Genomic DNA, 20908 nt, shown 5'->3' on the forward strand with positions numbered 1-20908 from the left:
AAATAAATGTCGATAACCAAGATACGCTACAATATAAATTGATTATACGTAAAATCGATATCATCGAATCGAATCGATTTACGAGAAAACAAAGTTTAATCTATTATAACGAATATCGACATCATCGGATCGATTGGATTAATCCAGAGGTTCCCAATTTTTTTTTCATAGACCACTTTCAATATTTTGCTGGTTCCGGTGGACCTTTTTTAGTTCTTTACCATCAAACCAGATAAGTTTTCATGGACCCCCGATTACGAATTGTCAACCACCATATTTTGGTTACGCCAAAGTAGACCTCCGTTAAGTCTTCCGTGACCCCTGGGAGTCCACTTTGGAAATCAAAGGATTAATCGATTATACCAATCACCCTTCTTTTTTAAGTCACACTCAAACCAACTTACTTAGTAAACACGCCGACGTCCAGCGTGGCGCTCATAACAACCACCTTCAAGTGATCGTTGACGTCCAACGCCCGCTTGAGGAGCAGCAACGTGACGTCGGTGTTGACGTCACGCTCGTGAGCCTCGTCTATGAACACGTGCGAGCAGCCCTGCAGACCTGCAAACATTATACAATATTAATGACAAGTGTATGCGAATGCTTATGTGCATGGTCGCTGGATACGAGCCGCTTCCAATAGGTCGATCTGGAAATATTTAGGGCAGGCCCATGTTCAGCTGTAGACATCCTGCAGCTGATGTTGATGTAGCTAATTTTTATAGATTTTAAGGCGATTATATAGAGTAAAAATTGTATATAAATCGGGGTAAATCCTAGATTTATTTCAATTATAGAATTTTTAGAAAATATGCCAGCTCAGTATTAATCTGGTTGACGTCTACCTTTATAAGTTAAGGCGTGATATTCTTTATTCATGCACCATATAGTGTATATCAGCGTGATAATGCCAAAGGCTTAATTTCAAAGTCAACCTTAGAGTGGTGCAGAGATAAACAAGGTAGGTGCATCAAGGTAGCCTGTGTTTTAATCCAGGACATGGTCTAACCGTGTGCCAAGTTTCGTCCAAATTCGTTCAGCTGATTCTGTGCCTACTTCTTCCAAACATTATTTTTTTTTACAAACTTTCGAGTTTATATAACTAGTAAGTAAGATTATTGTAGCCAGTGTTACTAATGAACATAAGACTTAACATCTCATTTCTCAGGATGGCGAGCGTGGAATACGAAACAATACTTTGTAATTTAAAGTGTTGGTGTTTCTACTGTTTGTGGGCGGTCGTATCGCTTACCATTAGGCGAACGGCAAACTCGTCTCAACATTCAAAGCAATAAAAAAAAATTCTACACTGTCTTATATTAACTAAACAATAAATTTACCTGGATTCGCCTGCAATCTTCTCAGCAGCACGCCAGAGGTGCAATACAGTATGGCGCCTCCAGGTGGCCTCGGCGGCTTTGCATGGAGTCGAACTTGATACCCTACAGAGTCTCCCACCTGCAAACAACCAAAACAATATTTTTTTATATTTGCACGGCAAAATTATCCCACTGCACCTGATGGTAAGTGGAGTAGGGTCCAATAGAATGTCGACTAACGAGGGATGATTACCCCTGGGCAGTCGACACAATTGACAACATTTAATTTTTTCAACATACCAAAATGTTTATATTTTATGAAACTAGATCTAAAATGATGAAACCCATATTTTTTCTTTTTTCGAAATGCAGTTATTTTCATTCATGATTTTCACTTTGAATTTTGTTTTGTTCTAAAACGACGTAAGCTCCAAATGACGTCACATATACGGCTCAAAACGCAATGACCTTTGCTTTGCAGTAAAAAAAAATTAAGTGACAGTTTTTTTGTTTCTGTCTCTCTCGTTGAAAGTGTCAGTTGTGACGTATCTATTGTAATATTGACATTTGACATTGACAAATGACGGTGTCTTAGTTTTTTAAAATAAATAATAAGGTGGACCAAGGAACTATTTCATTCAAGCGTATATGTGACGTCATCAAGCATTTTTCGGTTTTTAATTATTTTTTTCTCCGAAATTAAGTATTAAAAAAATATTAAAAATTCATAATCGAACTCAGAGTAGGAAAATTAAAAAACGGTATTTTTGTTTTAGGCACGTTTACATTTTGAAATGTCAATTATGCCGGCCTGTTGGAACCGAATATACACAGGCTGATCCCGGAACGCGACACACCTACGTGCTCGCGTACGTTGCTCTTAACCCACTTCAATTTCTGGTAGGGGCAAAATAATTTTGCATAATTTTTACTAATTTTAAATTTAAACTCGTTCTAATTTCGTTGGTATACGGTATTTGACTATGTTTAATTTGTACATTTTTTAATATATAACAGCATTTAGTACAAATAAAAAATCCGTCTGTGTAAACAGTATTAAAATTCGATAAGAAATGAGGCAGTAATTCAAATTTCAAATATTGTTACGTGCAAGAGTGGGCGTGGAGTGGAAATATCGTTGCATCTCTTTCTTTCGCACGCATCGTAATGCCCGCTGACGTCACATGCAAGTATTCCGTTCTTTTTCTGTTTTGTGTCACTCTCCCGTACTATCTAATTTCAATGACTTATAACTTGTAAATTTATCACCAGATTTCAATGATTTCATTCATTTTAGAATTTTTAAGACATACATATTTCATAAAAATTAAAAATAAAAATAGGTCAAATACCCTATTAAAATTGTTTCTGAAACAGGTAATAAATAAGCCTCCATAACTTACATCCTCTCCTAATTCACTGGCAACTCGCTCAGCGAGACCGATGGCAGCCACTCGCCTCGGCTCGGACACTACCGCTGTCATGCTGGCTCCATAGTGGCGCAGGACAGCGGCTGGCACGCGAGTCGACTTGCCGCACCCAGCTGCCCCTACTATGACCACTACGCGATTGTTATCGAGCGTTGAGGTTATTTGTTCACTGAAAAAATAATTTATAATAAAATATTAAGGGAAGGAATGACTTACGGCCTACGAATGATAAAAAACGTAACAAAATTTATTAAAGGAAGGAATGAGTTAGTGCCTCTTTCACAATATCTGAATAAACACAATCGTTGAATATTATCTTACTAATATTATAAAGCAAAAGTTTGTGCAAATATTTTGGTCTTTGCTAGAAGTAAAATAAATCGCTGCCCTGATTTGGATGAAATTTAGTACACAAATAAAAAAAATGCCGACGTTAGCCTGTTTGTGAGGTAAACGGACTGCTAACACGAATATCCGCAGGTTGCAAACCCAAGGGCACGAAACTTTGATTTTTCTAAAGTTATGTAAATTATTGGTTGTTTTAACGGTGAAGAAAAATATCGTGAGGAAACCTGCATTTCTCAGAATTTCTCTCTAAGAATTTTGAGAGAATGTAAAGTTTCCTAATCTACACTAGGCCAGGGCGGTGAACTAAGGCCTAATCCCTCTCAGTAATAGACGAGGCCCGTGCTCAGCAGTGGGCAAGTATATAATATAGGGCTGATATTATTGTACACAAATTAACCATCTTCTTAATTAACATATTAGAATACCTATATCTCAGAAAAGTAGACTAACGACGACACAATACAGTAAGGGATCTCTTTTTAATCACCTTCCAAAAAACGCGGAGGTTTTCATGTCATTTACCTAACTTAAGGGCATTACATACATATCATTCTTGTGCTGTTGTAAATAAGAACTATTTTCGAATGATATTTCATTACCCTCCTTTCAATTTACAATATTCACTTACGATGTAGAAAATAGAAACTCAGACTGACACGAAAACGAATTTCATCGTGCATTGTGACACACTGACACACTTTCGCGTCACAGATCGAAAGTGAACGATATCGGGAGTGAGCGAAAGTGAAACGTCATTTACGTCATACGCGTCGTTTGACGTTACCCGCGTCACGCGCGTTTGACGTCACGAGGCGTCACGCGCGTCGTTTGACGTCAATAGGCGTCAACGAAAGCGAGAGTTCGCTTTCGGTTTCTACGCGTGACGTGTTTGGGAACACTAATGTTAAATGTGAAAGTGTTAGTCATTGCACATTCACTGGTGACGGATTTAGACTGTCTCGGTGGCGTGGTATTAGGATACGACTGCTGTGAGGTCTTGGGTTCGATCACATCGTTGACATTAAATTTTTCTTAGTATCATATACCAAATTCTTGAGACTATTTAAATAATTTATAAAACGGTTTTAATATATTTACCTAAACAGGTTCTTTAATAGATTTATATTTGAAATAAAATTATTCAACGGATTTATCGCGGATTTATGTTTAGTCACGGGGCCCTATTCCGTCTACGGAGGAAAATCCGTCTTTCTGTAAGTAAAACCATTCTCATCGAAGACCTTATAGGTAGAAAGTCAAACCCCTTATTGAACTATAGAACGCCTATCAAAGCTGTCCGATTAGAATGCCCGTATTGCAATAAGACGGATATGAAAAGACAGTTTGCAGCCTTCATTAAAATAAATAAAATATTTTATTTATCACGTAGGTGAACAAAGTTCTACTTATACGTCAAAACAATTCATAAGAATAATAATTATTATTTCTGAATAACATTATCACTAGAAGGAGCGGAAAAACCCGAAAACACTCTCATAGTATTATTTAATTATCGAATATTCGTGTCCCTTTTCAATTTCCACACTACCATTTTTAACGGATTTATACCTAGAAATACAAAACTATAATAATATCAACCCTGTATACTGTCCCTCTGCTGCACGGGCCTCCTCTACTACTGAGAGGGATTAGGCCTTAGTCCACCACGCTGGCCTAGTGCGGATTCGTAGATTTCACACACCATAAAAATTACCATAAAAATATAATGAATTTCTAAGGCATGCAGGTTTCCTCACGATGTTTTCCTTCACCGTTAAAGCAAGCGATAATTCACAAAGAATACACACATAATCTTAGAAAAGTCAGGTGTGCCCTTGGGATTTGAACCTGATATATTCGTCCGGCAGTCCGCTCCACAACAAACCAGGCTATCGCTGCTTGAAATATAGAACTGGTATTCTCAAAATCCAGGACACGGTTCACTTATGAAAGGCCATGTCACGACCTTGGCACAATATCGACAAGAGTCTGGCATTGTCCTATTTCGCAGTTACTTGCCCTTGTGACCGAATTATTGTTTAAGACTTACCGGTGTGTTTTGACTGCGAAAAGTACTTATTGATTGATCTATAGGTATATTTTATGTTCAGTATTTTATGAACCGGTAACGGCGTAAATTATTTTCGCCTCGAGCTATGAAAAACATTCGTTACAATCTATTAGTGAAAAATTACTTTAAATTTATTAAAAAACTATTTTACTCAAAAAGAAGAAGGAAAAAACAGTTGTTCATATTCCACCTTTTTTAATTATTGTAATATTATTATCATACCAATGTTTTATAGTTTTTATTACTTTATGAATCTTTCGGCGTAAATTATTTTCATTACATACATAGTTCACAGTCGTTAGTTTAAAAAAAATATAAAAAAAAAAATCATATCACCTCTTTTAAAATTATTGTAACCCAATTCTCACACCAACATTTTCATACACGTGACCTTTCACCAATAACCTAGAACCGAACCGGCACAACAAAAGCAGGACAAGCGAGGTCACGACCGCGGCCGGTATTCCCGTCCTAATTCCCGGCACATGACCGCGATTCCGGGACCCGAGGTCGCGCGACCTTGACCCCTTCGCACTTTTGGAGTTCGCGAGTTTGAGGTCACTAGTGTGTGGGGTTATTTGAAGGACAGCACTATTTTTTTTTTGATGATTTGTTTGTGAATTAATGTAAAAAAAAACTGTATTATTTTAATAGGGTATGTTTAAATAAGTAATTTTACGCACTCTAAATCGACTATTTCTACTCTAAGAAAATTCGTTGCAGCGGCAACATCATACTTTCAGTCAGAAATATACTTACGCACACGCCATATTCGCATTAAACTACAAAATGATCAAAAAATAAAAAAACTGGAAACTGGAATTTTGGCGTAAATATTCATTATCAATGGATGATTTTTGGTACAATGTCATCAAAGGTGAAGACGAATATGTGGTTACATTTAGTAACGCAATGTCAAAATGACCCCGTATATTTTATTAATATTTTTATGTTTAACTTGGACAAAAATATTTACACATAAATAAAAAATCCGAACAGGGTTTTAGAGAGTTCATTAAAACTCGTATATAAGTTTAAACTTGACAAACTTAACTTGGCTATTCAATCCCTAAATACAGTTATTGCACCAACCGCGCATAATAAGTTTGTAATAGCAAATTCGTTCCTTTTTTGTTATTGAAAATATATACATTGAAGTACATATTTACGGTTGCAGATTTTTCCTTAATACATGTGCTGTAAGGCATCGCTTCTTGCCAAGTTTCATAATTCTAGGTCAAAGGAAATACCCTAAAGGTATTGATTCTCTTGTGAAATCGCAAAATGTGTGACATAAATGGTCATATAATTTGATCGCGTTGACTTACTTACTTTTGTATTTTTGCTCACAACATCACAGCTGAAAGAGACCGTAAACCCGAATTTTTGACATAAACTTCAACTTTATATAGGTATCTACAATGACTTTTTACAAATAGACGCGTCATACACTAACAACATTGCGCACAAAAACAGCACATTATTTACTATACTCACAGCCCTAGCGGCTCGCATTGATACAGCCAAGGGGGCCCGAGTGTGCCCGAATGGGCCCGAGCGTCGACCGCCCCGTCGCCATGACAGTCGAATAAAATGCATTTATTATTTAAAAAATAAGTTAAATAGTGTATACTTAGTACTAAATGGTATGAAACGTTTTTTTCATTCAAAGTTGGAGTATAATTTGTACATCGTCTAAAAATACAGGAAGGCAATTTATTTATAAAAATACAAAAAGTTAGTAAGCCGCCTAGCCGCGACTGTGGTTGCAGGTTGACTAAGTGAATGTCGGGTAATTACCTTGCTTTCATCTTGCCAGTATTGAGCTCGGACAACGTATCTATGTAATAAAAACATCTTAGGGAATCTACACGTTCTTGAAAATAAGGATGACATGACAGACAGACGGACAACAAAGTGATCCTATAAAAGTTCCTTTTGATAACCTCTGGGTGATGCAGAGTTCAACAAAATAGGCAGGTGATAAAAAAATCTATGGGAAAAAAATACTAAAAACAATATAGCATAAAAATGCAATTATAATTAATGACACGGATACACTCAATAAACATAATAAACAAATTTACAATATAACCCCTTATTCATAGACGCTATTTATCTAAGGACGGAGCATTGCTGTGATAACAAATCTATTTTTTGTTGTTTCTCAGCTTTGTTGATTTGACAGCTTGCTGTTTCTCAGCTTTGTTCATCTGACAGCCAACTAGATTCAAGTTGTATATCAATATTAGCCAATCACAACGGTCCTATGTCTACGCACTGCGAAGGCTGCCATGCCGTCAGCACTGAGAAACAGACTTGTTATCACAGCAATGCTCCGTCCTTAGATAAATAACGTTTATGAATAGGGCGTAAATATATATACACAAATATTAATCTATATATATTAAAACGAATCCCTATTTCCCTTGGTCACGCCATCACGCGTGAACAGCTGGACCGATTTCACTATTTTTTTTCTTATGTTTGTTATTGTCAGGAGAAGGTTCTTGTGAAAGAAAAACTTGCGCGAAACAATTTAAGAAAACTTAACGACAATATTAATTTTACATAACTGTCAATTGTTTGAAATAACTGTCAGCGATTGACAGAATGCGCGCTGCAAATTCATAGTTAAGACGGGACAACGTCTGTCGGGTCAACTAGTCTATACTTCTATACTTATAATAAATCTGTAGAGAGGTCAATTCTGTACATGAAATATATTTCCAAAATAAAATAACTATCAGGGGGTGATTAGGGATCGATACTGATGCCAAAAATGCAATTAGTAAAATTTTTGTCTGTCTGTCTGTCTGTATAACCGTTATAGAAACAAAAACTACTCGACGGATTTTAACGAAACTTGGTACAATTATTTGTCATACTCCTGTTCTGGTTATAGTATACTTTTCATCACGCTACAATTAATAGGAGCAGAGCAGTGAAGGGAAATGTTGGGAAAACGGGAGAAGTTACTCCATTTTTTAAGCTTCCGTCGCGTGTGCAACCTTAATGGTTAAAGCTACACAGAAATCAAGTATGACGGAAATGTTCTCCTTAAAATTATGCAATAAATATCCCACGACAGCATATGTCTATCTTTTATGGTTGACTCACAATAACACGTGTAACTCCCGATAGCTTAGCAGTTCGAAGCTTTCTCATTATATTTGTCTACTCCTACGTTTATAACACTCTCAGTCATCCCTTAATAAAAAAGTTAACATTATTAAATATTCCATAAAAAGAATCATAGAAATCGGTATAGAAACACCAAAGTTATACATGAAATACGCTAATAATAAGCCATCATGCGTGAATACTGAATCATGCTATAAGGATTATTTTTGTATATATATAAGGTCGCGAACGCACAGGCAGGCGGCTTGCTTGGCACCTAGAGGCTAGCGAATCACCTAGCGAGTAGCTTCGTAAAACGAACATTCTCGAACGTTCGCGACCGGCTCCATTTTTGAAGTCCGAAATCCACGCGGGCGAAGCTGTGGGCGGAAGCTAGTAATATATAAATCTATACTTACGCATACTCGTCAATCGGCAGAGGTGTTAGCTCTTCATTGTATTTATCAAATATCCTCTCCAACGCTCTCTCCCGCCTCTGTATGGCTGATTGTGTAGGCGGTGTTATATATTTGCCAAAGACTGGGTGTACATTCGTTTTTGTTTCTAAAAATAAATGATAGGGTCAGTCCATAATGACATGGCATATAACATGCCTACTACGTTTATATGTAATTATTGGTTAAGAGACGTTTATAATGTCGTATAACAATGTCTTTAGTACTTTGTGGTACTCTGAATGATATTGGTATTTGATGCTATTCTTACAAATGATATTTCTATGTATAAGAAATATCGTTTGTAAGATATTTTTATCTATTTCTATGCACATATACTAAGTAGACTGTTTCAAAATACTTTATTTGATCCTCCATACCTGATATATCTGTTTCTTCTGCCATTGAATCAGCATCATTCTCCGAGAAATCGTCTGTAACAATATACTCATGTATATAATTTATCTTTAACATAACTCTCTCAGTAGTTTTTAAATGCATAGCATTGTTTATATAATAATATCAGTCCTGTATTATATACTGTCCCAGAGTTGGGTTCCGGCCTCCTTTACTACTGATAGGGAATAGGCCTTAGTCCACCACGCTGGCCTAGTGCAGATTGGTAGACTTCATTAAGGCGTAATCCCTTTCAGTAGAAGAGGAAGCCCGTGCCCAACAGTGGGACAGTACTACAGGGCTGATATTATTATTATTAAACATTTTCATAGAACAAATACCTTCATCAATAGTAGAATCTTTGTTTAAAGCCACCGGGCTAACTGATAACCTTTGCCTCGCCTCTTTGAATGTGTCTTCGTAAATGTCCCCTGAAACAATAACAAAAATAAAATGTTATTGGAGCGAGACTGGTTCAAACAGGTTGGTCATGCCACGCCCATGCACAGGTGGCCTTTGTCGCGGCCCTAGACACACAGTTAAGTGTGTATATCTCATGATTGCCAATTCACATTGAGGTCTATAAGGGCTCGTGAACAATCCCAAGAGGTTTCCATATCCTTCCCCCAGATATCCCCTCCCAACTTTCCTCCAGGAACCTGCAGTTGCTAAGCCCGGGGGATTCCAGTATCCCATTCGCGGGTTTCTCCCAGTGTTGACTGAGGGGTCCGATTTATAAAACACAGGTGCTTTTAGCAATGGCCTCCGCACCAATGGCTATCCTGTGGTAGATAAATGATCTTTTTGGCTGTGTTGAAGGTATTCATGATTAATCTATTGTTGTTGTTCATACATAATTGCCATATAGGCGTAAATTTTTTCATCTCATCTTCCAGTTTTAAATAAATACATTGTTGGCAGCTGTGTCCATTGTAGGGAGAGACTATGGTTTACTACTTTGATTACAGGACACTTATTTTGCTTCCTTCACCTTCATTATTCTTTTTATACATTCAGGGTTCTTATGAATTATGAACAAAAATGCTAGTATGCGAAGGTATTTGATGGTAAGTATTAAAATATGGGCTTCCCCAAAGATTTTCAGATTGACCTATTGGAAACGGACCGCATCCAGCGTCCTGCGACTTTTATGACGTCATCTGTCCACCTTGTGGATGGACATCTGATGATGATGATTCAAATATGAGTACTCACTTATTCTACTTTCATATTCAGTCCATATCTTCTCAATCCGTTCTGCTGATTTATCACTGATAGTAACTCGTATCTGCTCATTGAGTGTACTCCGTAGATCATTGAGAACTTTCTTGTCATACACTGGTGTTCCATTTTGATCTATTCTATTGTTTATATACAACCAGTGTAGGGCCAGCGTGGCTGCTTTCTCTTGCGCTTGACGTTTTGATATTGCTGTGCTGGAAATTTGAAAATGATTGTTATTGCTGGTGGTAGGGTATATTTTATATCCTCCCTGATAGCGACCAATGTACACAAGGTGTTAAAACTCACTAGTGGAACACGTACCCCATTCCACTTACCAATAGGTGCAGTGGGGTCACTTTACCATGAAAGTATTAAAAAAACATTGGAGTAATTTTTTGCGATATGTAGACTTTAATTTTTTTTAAGGATTTGGAAGTAACAGCGTTATAAGAATCATAAAATAATTTCTCTAGTTATACTATAGGATTTGCTGGAACACCTTCCTACAAATTCATCAATATCAAAAAGTTTGATTAAAAAAAACTCAAATTCGTTGCCTCTGCATATGATTTAGTCAACATTGTTTTTTTTATTGCCTTAGTAGCTATGTGTAGATTCTAACACTGTTTTCTAGCATTGGCCTAACAGAATGAGCTGACATTATCCTAGTCACACACAGCCAAAATCCTGGTTTAAAAAAAGACTGTCTTTTTTTAATTGCCTTTGTGTGCAAACAAGCGAACGGTCCGCAGATGTTAACCAGCATTCGCCGTCCATGGACTAAAGCAATGCCAGAGGCACAGCCAAGCCATTGCCTACCAGGAATGTTCTTATTCCAGTTACACAGTTGGACCTTTATTGCAATAGAGGACTTTAATAAAGACGTTAGCAAAACTAATTGAGGGGCCATTCAAGTATTACGTAACGCAATTTGGAGGAGAGGGAGGTCTTGTAAAACGTTACGATACGTTACAGGGGTGGGAGGGGAGTCTCGTACAACGCGTTATGTAACGTTGTTTTTTTTTATTTAAAACAATAACAAAGGTATTTACGCGACTTTCAGGTATCTTGTGTAAAATAATTGTGAATATTAGAAAAAAAATAGAAATTTAGAGTTACATAACTTTTGGAGGGGGGCGTACTGGAAAATGTTACGGCGCGTTACATGGGAGGACGGGGGGTTCAGAAATCTTAAAAAATTGCGTTACGTAATACTTGAACGGCCCCTAATATAAAATTCAGTCAAATTACCTATTACCTCTCAAATTTAATTTTCTCAGGCCACGTAAACACATAAGTACAGTGCCAATCATTGTTTTGAATAGCCTTCTTCTTCTTTCCTTTCCCTTTTGGTGTGACCACATTCTGCTTGAATTGTATTTCAAATATTTTATCAGGTGTTTTTGTCTGTAGTTCGTTCAGAGTCACTCTTGGTTGTGGAAATATTTCTGTTAGTTTCTTTAACTCTGTAATAAAATATTATTATAATTATATATTTGAAATGGTTTTTGATAATAGCAACATTTAAATAAAAATAATGTTATATAATGACACTATTACAAAAGTATTATAAATTTGAAGACTATTGGACAATACTATACTATACAAAATTACTTCCATTAGGTACTAGAGGTATATAACATTAGGTTAATATTAAAATAAGTATCAAACATAAAAATGAAAAGTATAGTGTAAAACTATAACCAAAATAAAATCATACCTTTTTCATGTCTCAACACTTCAGATGCATCTGGCGGTTCTTTGCAGTAACATCTTTGGTTTATTAAATTATATAGTATTCTTTGTGAACGGTTTTCATTAAAAATAGTAAAATATGATGATCTATTACAAATAATACCTGAAAATTATTAGTTTGTATTTATTATGTGTGATTTTGATTATCTATACTAATTACAATGCTATTGTTTATGTTTTTTACTAAATCACATGTGATTGACTGAATGGATTAAGAGGAAATTGGGCACAGAGATAAAACATAGATTTTTGCATAATGTACACTTGTTTTAAAAAAAATATGTTTAAATATTGGAAATAAAGAACCGACTGGACAATTACTTAGCTGCAAATGAAAACCTGTAGTAATAGCGAGATACGGGCATTATCAGTTGTTTCAACTGCCTGCCTGATGTATATAATAATAATAATAAAAAGATCACAGTTTAATGGGACCCAGACTACTTTTATTCCAAGAAATCAAATAGTGACTTTTGTCCTGGTAAAACTCATTCAATCAGTGAACCTTTGAGCAAAAGCTAGTGTACTATTTTTTAATAGGCTTTAAAGAAAGTAACTTGCATGAAATAAAGAATAGATACATTTATTTCTGTCATTATATAAGTGTCCAAAAAGCTATTCTGTTCATGTTGGAAAGACCCTAATCTATATTGATCTGGCCATATTGAGCCGAAGTTCGTAACCCACTAGTAGGTAGCCTTCAGGTTGTAATTTTTCAAGGGTTGCAAGCACCTAAAGCGTCACCCAAAAATCTGGTGTGTTTGTATAAGCCAACCTTTGTCATGCTAACAAACGTAATTCGGGTAAAAAAAAGTTGGAAAGAGCTGTTATTATTAGCTCATGTAATTGGCAATATGTAACTTAAATTACAATTAAAAACCTTACAAGATTTTGTAGTTTGAAGTTTATGGTAGGTAGTATTGCTATTCATTATGAGCAGTTATTGCTTACCATCAGATGAAGAACTGGTGTCATCATTTAATACATAGTCAGTTTTATATTCTTCAAAATTATTCAAGAACTTATGTTGGTATTTGTTTTTTTTTTATTTCATAACTAAATACTTAACCTAACATTTATTTCACATGAGTTAGAACTTACCATTGTAATTTCGTAATTGATTGCTTAAATTAAAAATATTCTCAGTCACTAAAAACTTCTTCTTTAAACAGGCTCGCAATGTAAAAAAGTTTCGTAACATCATTTTAGTCAATATAACCTAAAAATATTCAGTTAACACTGTTGATTTGTGGGACAATTTCTTATCCAGAATTAATTCCTCGAAGACTTATTTCATAAATACTGTCTATCTTTGTCCAAAAATTTTCGAATTTCACATGTTTCGGTAAATACCCGGCTTAAATGTCACTGTCAAGTGTCACATGCCAAATATGAGTTCTGTTTTCTATATTGGTTAGGAAATATAACATCAAATATTGGTTTCTTCATAATATGAAATATACTTATATAGGTATCGTTGCGAAATTTTTAATGTTAAAAATATTGTATCATAATATGTTTGATTAGTCCGCAAAAAATGTTTTTGATCATTGTGCTTCGGAAATTTCCTGGACCTTGAACGCTAACTTTATGTGTGAGAATGACGTTTTCTAACGATAAACTTATCGATAGCATGTGTCATTTTTATAGATTTTCTATTGATTTTAACGGTTGTAGAAAAATAGGCTTGTGTATTACGTGCACAGTATAACTTTCGCTCTAGAGTCTCAGGTTTGATTCTCGGATGGAACGAAATGTTATTGAATATTTTTTCTATTGAACAAAATGTTATTGGATATTTTATCTATTGGACGAAATGTTATTCGATATTTTTTCTATTGGACGAAATGCTATTGAATATTGTTTCTATAGGTAGATAGGTACTATGTACCATCCACTACCATTCGGCTAGTAGCTCGCTTGTTTGATTCAGTCGGGCTGATTTACAGGACGTAGTAGGAACAGATTACAAAAGTATCTATAGGTTATCACCTAATTTACAACTCATTCACTCACTTAGCTAAGAATCAGCTACTAAATAAATTAAATATTTGCATAATGCGTTTCCAGACACATTTTGCCTACATCTATGTTTATTGTTTACAAGCTTTTAATATCCCAATGACAGCTTTAAAACATTATCGCAACGACTTTTGACCTTATCGGATATCTTTAAATGTTTATTACAGAGTTATCACCTCGGTGGCGTAGTTGTAATGCGGTACAACTGCAGTGCTGAGGTCTCGGGTTCGAACCCCGGATCAGGCAGCGATACTGGGTTTTTGTATTCAGTATCAGCCTGGAATCTGGAATTTGTGCTCGGTATGGCGATACGCTCGCCATCTATCGCATCATTGGATGGAATACTTACGGTGACAAGTGGGTCCACCAGATACCTCTGCCTACCCTTTCGGGGATAAAAGATGTGTTTGTGTATGTTCTGTGCAGCAGTAGAAAACACGTCAATAAAACAGGTTTTTACCGCCAATAGGTATTTAATAGGTTTTTAATGTCTTTAAAAAAATACAAATGTTTTCCTCCTACTAAAACTGTAGAGAGATAAATATAAAACATAGTTATGTATAAATAAGACTTAAGATCTTTACTCATCGAAACACATTATAAATATGAAGTGCTGTTATAGAACCTATAGGAAAATTATGACGACATATTGATGTAGTTCAACAAAAAATATTCAAGACACGATCATTAACTCGAAATAGTTATAAACGTGATAATATGTATCACGGATGACTGTTCAAGACACCCCGGTCTCCATTAAAAAAAATACCAACCGCACTAAATCAAACAAGTTGTCCAAATTTAAATTTGATTTTCGAATTATCGAACAATATTAGTGTTGACCTTTTTGCTAAACTGCGTCTTAAAAATAATCAGTACACAGTGGGTTTAGAGTAAATGCCACTAAATATCACAGAGTAAGTAGTTTTTTCCATGATGAAGTACAGGAAAGGTCTGTTAGCATGGAAGGAGGGGGTCGAAATCCTGTCTGCGAAGCTCGCTGTGGTCGCCGCTGACGCCACAGTACCAGCCTCGGTAACTTCTATATCAGCTTTGTGCACAATAGCGGATACGAAGATATTATCCTTAGAAACTCGTTGGAAACTGGCTAAATCAGGCTGGAATATATCGTACACCCCCATATCGTTCAGCGGTTTGTTTAGCACCAAATTGGTACTGATGTGGAACCTCGGAATTTTCACATCTATGTCTTCTAAACCGAAGTATTCTGCATCCGTTTGCAACTTCTTGAAGACGTCCTTCAAGCTTATTACAGCTAGGTTTTTGTACATGTCGTCGATTTTCGTATTGGGATGAGGAAGGAAAATTAACATTGAATATTTCTTTGTATCTCCGTAAGGCAATTCAATGGCAAACGCCTTCAAGTCACGTATGTTTGAGAAGGGAATCTGTGCCTTCTGATACATCATGTTAACACTCCCTATAACTTCTTTATTTTCGTTATAAAATGGTTCTAAAACCGTGTCGGATTTGTTGAAAGGTGTCGCCCAAAGCCCTTTAAATGATATCACGTTGGTCAACAGCATCCTCGATTCTTGGAAGTCGTCTGATTGGAGTACGTTCGAGACTCGGCCGCCAGATTTTTCTATGTACGTATTAGCAATCCTTGCTGAGTTCGGATCGCCGAAATCAAGCACTTTGATAGCAGCACTGAAGTCTTTTTGAAGCCGTAGCCTAAAGTCTGGATACACGTTGAAATCATTGTCCAGGAACACAAAGTTCTTGCTGGTCAGAGCCACGGCGTTCGACGAAGGATCGAGTACGACGTTGGTTAAACTTTTGTAACCTTCTGTTAACGTGTCTGGGTTTTTCGGCAGTATGAACGCACGGCTAAGTTGTTTGTAACTGTTACCGGTGGCACCCAAAGCGATTCCAGTCATTAGAGTCCAAATTCCGAATGGAGATATCACAACATGGCCGCCGGTTTGCAACTGCGTGTGGTAAAGAAGTTCAATGCTAAAATTCCGTGGTCGCTCGTAAAAATCCACATCACAGTAACACGCGCCGAAAAATAACACGAATATCGCGCACTTCATCATCATTCGAGCGAGCCTCGTCGCGTACTGAGCAGTTTCCACAGAATGAGTATGCGACTAATTTATACATATTACTTTAATCACAATAACAAGTGATTGTAGCCTTTATATTTTATGTAATAAGGATGTTATTTACTGTGCAAGTGGTGTTTAAGTTTAATAAGATTGTAAAGTCGTGGAACCAGTATTCGTCATAGCTTGGTGAATCTTATACATTTCGTGTCTTGTTTTAGGGTACCGTAATAAGATTGTAAGTTTTGAAGCGCCAGTTTTTCGTTATGTATGTTAGTTTACCTCTAGCTATTTCAAGATACATATTGAGTGATGTAGGCTCCGCTACGTCTCTGGCAATAGCAATGTCTACGGCTTGTGACATTTAAATTAGGACGACACCTAAGGTCATCTGCCTTTTTTTGTAATAAAGTCCTACGCAAGCAGAGGATACGTTCAGGTTATGGGCCATTTTCCCATATCTGGATGTGGACTAAACCTCACGGTTGTCTTAGACGTATGAGCGACTCCTTGGTTACCTAATACTCTCAGATTACCCAAGAAATTGAGTCTCCGTCATACCACCTATAAAATCAGCATTACCTATTTCATTTTCAGGATTAATTGAAATCATAAGGGACATCCCCCACCGTTCACGGCGTCGGGAGCTGACGTTTTGCTAATTTCCCATGTTTGTTTATTGCGTGACCAGGAAAATAAAACACTTCTCCACGTCGTGCCAAAATTAAATCTTGTATTAACACCGTTTACTTTAAAACGAAAGCTTAAATGGCGTCTGCCGGGCAGTTTTTTATTTTTCTGTTAATGTTTTATGGAACAAATTTCTTGGCTATGTTAACTATAAAACAAAAAAGCAGTTCAGAAATAGGCTTTCTTCCATACATAATACGGTCCAGGGTATTGTATGGGTAAAGAATTGACCACCGGGGCGGCTTCAAAGTAGGCCTTCTTCCATGCATAACACGGTCTAGGGTGGGTAAGGAATTAACCATCGATTACAAAATATTAAGAAACTGTGCAACACCATCACTTATTATCTAGGCAATAAAGTTCTTATCGGGATACATTAACCCCACTCATAAGGGAAGCCCCCGGCGCGGTGTCAGACAGAAGATCAAGTGCAATGTTTAATTTATAGCGAGATTACTAAGTATATTGTGTGCTTATTTTTTTTCAATTATCCTCAAACAATAAATATTAGGTATACTGTACTTGTGGAATTTTCGATTATACATATATTGTGGTTATTCTATGATAGACTTCCTTAATTCTTATCTAATTAACACTGGTTTAATTAACATCACCAAGATTTAATTAAAAGTGGAGGCCATAATATTTCTATGTGAAGACAAACATTTTGAATCAAGAGTCTTAATGAGGCGATCATCTCTTTTTTCACTTCTGCAACTTGATTAGAGGTATAGTCTAAAGAGTAAGTCGGCATATATCTTGTATTCACTTGGATTTTCTGTCTAATCTCCTAACCTCGTGGACATAATAATCGCAAAAAATGTTGTGGTCAAGGCAGTCTTTACCCAGGAGTGCAATGGGTGCAGAGACTAAGGGAGGCGGAAATCGAACGCCCGTAAAAAAAATCGCCGTAAAAGTAAGTGGCCATGTTTTTTACTGAACCTTATAAAAATAGGGAATATATTGTTTTTTTGTTACTGAAGGGGGCTTAGGCAGAATTTCTCGTCCACGAAGGTTAGGTAAGCTTTAGGCCAATAAGGTTTAAGCAGCCCTGATTGTATTGAACTTACGTTTTATAAAATCAACCCACGCTTTGTCAGTTTTTTATACTAGTTTGTTATAATGAATTATATCGTATTCTTTATTTTTCAAATTAATTCTTTTTAATCTAGAAGATTGAATGACTAGTGGAATAGTGTTTTGTTTGAATTTTAATGAAGCTTTATTTTATCACTAGTTTCCGCCTGCAGCTTCGCCCGCGTTGATTTTGGACTTCAAAAATGGAGGAGGTGCTCAATAGGGGACCGGCCTATGCTTGATTTTGTCCATTATTCTATATATAATGGTTAATAATATGAAAAAGAAGTACTCCTGCGAAAACTGCATAAAAATTGGTTAAAAAATGAGCGAGTAATTCATATTTAAAATATTGTAATGTGCAGAAGTGGGCGCGATGTGGGGATATCGCTACATCTCTTTCTTTCGCACGCGTCGTAATTCCCGATGACGTCACATGTGGATATTTCGTCTCTTTTCTGTTTCTTGTTAATTACCCCTTCCACCGAAATTCATAGACTTATAACTTGTTGCTTTTTTACCGGATTTTAAAAATTCCTTCTGTGTTATAATTTATATTATGTAAATATTTGATAAAAGTAAAGAACAAAAATGAGTCGGGTACCCTATTTGTCGGGATGTTTTTTTAATGTATGGTGGTATGCAGGTGGTCCGATTGTCCGGTCAGGGTCTGATGATGGGATCCTGGTGAAATCGAAGGAAGCATATAGCATGATTCAGTATTCACGCGTGATGGCTTATTATTAGCGTATTTCATGTATAACTTTGGTGTTTCTATACCGATTTCTATGATTCTTTTTGATGGAATATTTAATAATGTTAACTTTTTAATTAGGGATGACTGAGAGTGTTATAAACGTAAGAGTAGACAAATATAATGAGAAAGCTTCGAACTGCTAAGCTATCGGGAGTTACACGTGTTATTGTGAGTCAACCATAAAAGATAGATATATGCTGTCGTGGGATATTTTTTACATAATTTTAAGTAGAACATTTCCGTCATACATGATTTCTGTGTAGCTTTAACAATTAAGGTTGCACACGCGACGGAAGCTTAAAAAATGGAGTAACTTCTCCCGTTTTCCCAACATTTCCCTTCACTGCTCTGCTCCTATTAATTGTAGCGTGATAAAAAGTATACTATAACCAGCACAGGTGTATGACAAATAATTGTACCAAGTTTCGTTAAAATCCGTCGAGTAGTTTTTGTTTCTATAACGGTTATACAGACAGACAGACAGACAGACAGACAGACAAAAATTTTACTAATTGCATTTTTGGCATCAGTATCGATCCCTAATCACCCCCTGATAGTTATTTTGGAAATATATTTCATGTACAGAATTGACCTCTCTACAGATTTATTATAAGTATACAGATTTATTATAAGTAGAGAAGATAAAGAACCAGTTAGAAATATCCATAATAGTTTTGTTGCGTTTTAAAAATACCGGAGACAAAAGAGGTATTTGATAAATGAAAGCCATTACAATATTATTATTTTTTCTAAAGTTACTTATTTACATTTTTATATATATTTCAAAAATAACAATGTATATAAAAATATTAAAAAAATAATCAACCTCCGAGGGCGAAGCTCAAGACCCAAGCCACCGGCGGTTATGGCTTCAAAGTAAGGAATCTCCTCATAATGCGCGCCGTGTCCAGGAATACTGCCTTCTGCATCTGGCCTCCGACCCAACGGCCACTTGGAAGAAATATTATTAGTTTTTAATTATATTTATTTATATGAATATTACTTATTGTTATGGTCGGCTTCAGGATCAACGGACCCTTGCCAACGTGTAGCATTCTACGTGTTAAAATAAAATCACCAAACAATCAACTGCGCTCCAAAATTCAAATTGCCGCTGCTTAGAAAGCCGCTTAGCTAAAATAGGAAAGACCTGGTCACGTCAGTCATATGCCTGACGAGTTTTAGGCCAGAGTTGCCAGTTTGTGCCTGATACGCCTCTTGGGCGTCGAGGTAGAAAAGAGATGACGGGACCAACTAGACTCATTTAAAAATAACTGGGTCTCTACAGCGCTGGATCGTGATTCCTGGAAAGATCTTGGGAAATGCCTTCGCCAAACGTTATATTATAGGCTAAAATAACACAATAATATATTTACCAGTTATTTTATTTATAATAATAAACCAAAACCAAAACCAATAAGAGATTTGACAGACATTAGTGACTAAAAATAAATTATTTAAATTTTTGCATGACAAATGTTATTACTGTTTGAACGATTATCTTGATGATGTTAATGTATAGAATGTATTCTGTCTTCTGAATGATGAATGTAAGAATGTTAAATTGTTGTATGCTATTATAGCGGGTCATAGCTGTACTGTAATATAAATGTATAACACCTTAATCCTACCTGTGTACCACAATAAATATAATAAATAAAATAAAAAAAAATATATACCTACAGGTCTACAGGGACTGAAAGTCCACAATTTTATTATACTAACCCATGTATCACTATGTATATTTGTATAAAAATACTGGATAAGTGTGAGTTAGACCTGTGCACTGAAGGTTCATACAAAATTGCAGATAAGGTTTCTAAGTAATAAGTATATAGGTTCAAACTTGACAAACTTAACTTTGCCGTTCGATCATTAAACACAGATATTTCTGCAACCGCAAATAATAAATTTGTAAAGCAGTTTCGCTTTTTTTGTTATTCAAGTACATTTTACAGTTTGAAGATTGTTGACATGTGCTGTAAGGCATTGCTTCTTGCCAAATTTCATGATACTAGTTCAACAGGAAGTAGGTACACTAAAAGTTTTGAGTCCCTTTAAAATCCATTAAAATATGCAAGTATATGGGACATTAATAGTCATATATTGTGATCGCATTGACTTATAAGTTTGATTTTTTCATAGCTAAAAAAGACCGTAAGCTCAAGTATG

The 20908-nt window shown here is 36.0% G+C and overlaps 2 protein-coding genes across 3 annotated transcripts in view; both read right to left on the reverse strand.

The window, feature by feature from the left end:
- Nucleotides 1-13592, reverse strand: part of LOC115452720 (ATP-dependent RNA helicase DHX30-like) — a 32537-nt gene extending 18945 nt beyond the window's left edge. For both annotated transcript variants that reach the window (XM_037443777.1, XM_037443781.1), the window contains exons 1-10: nt 13223-13592; nt 12087-12224; nt 11625-11832; nt 10358-10578; nt 9484-9573; nt 9127-9180; nt 8711-8855; nt 2723-2918; nt 1341-1458; nt 405-561 (exon numbers count right to left, since the gene is read on the reverse strand). In XM_037443777.1, the coding sequence (XP_037299674.1) occupies nt 405-561; nt 1341-1458; nt 2723-2918; nt 8711-8855; nt 9127-9180; nt 9484-9573; nt 10358-10578; nt 11625-11832; nt 12087-12224; nt 13223-13325 (1430 nt within the window). In that variant the 5' untranslated portion in view covers nt 13326-13592. The remainder of the gene's footprint in view (nt 1-404; nt 562-1340; nt 1459-2722; nt 2919-8710; nt 8856-9126; nt 9181-9483; nt 9574-10357; nt 10579-11624; nt 11833-12086; nt 12225-13222) is intronic.
- Nucleotides 13593-14596: 1004 nt separating this feature from the next.
- Nucleotides 14597-16258, reverse strand: LOC115452721 (serine protease inhibitor 77Ba). Its single transcript, XM_030181312.2, has one exon. It carries the CDS (start codon nt 16204-16206, stop codon nt 15016-15018), a length of 1191 nt encoding a protein of 396 aa, XP_030037172.1. The 5' UTR covers nt 16207-16258; the 3' UTR covers nt 14597-15015.
- Between the last annotated feature and the right edge of the window lie 4650 nt (nt 16259-20908).

The sequence above is a fragment of the Manduca sexta genome, chromosome 5 (assembly GCF_014839805.1).
Source record: "Manduca sexta isolate Smith_Timp_Sample1 chromosome 5, JHU_Msex_v1.0, whole genome shotgun sequence".
In the NCBI taxonomy this organism is placed as follows: Eukaryota; Metazoa; Arthropoda; class Insecta; order Lepidoptera; family Sphingidae; genus Manduca; species Manduca sexta.

Bases quoted from the DNA above. Each gene is read 5' to 3' on its own strand.
- LOC115452721 (XM_030181312.2), bottom strand. From the start codon at position 16,206: ATGATGATGAAGTGCGCGATATTCGTGTTATTTTTCGGCGCGTGTTAC.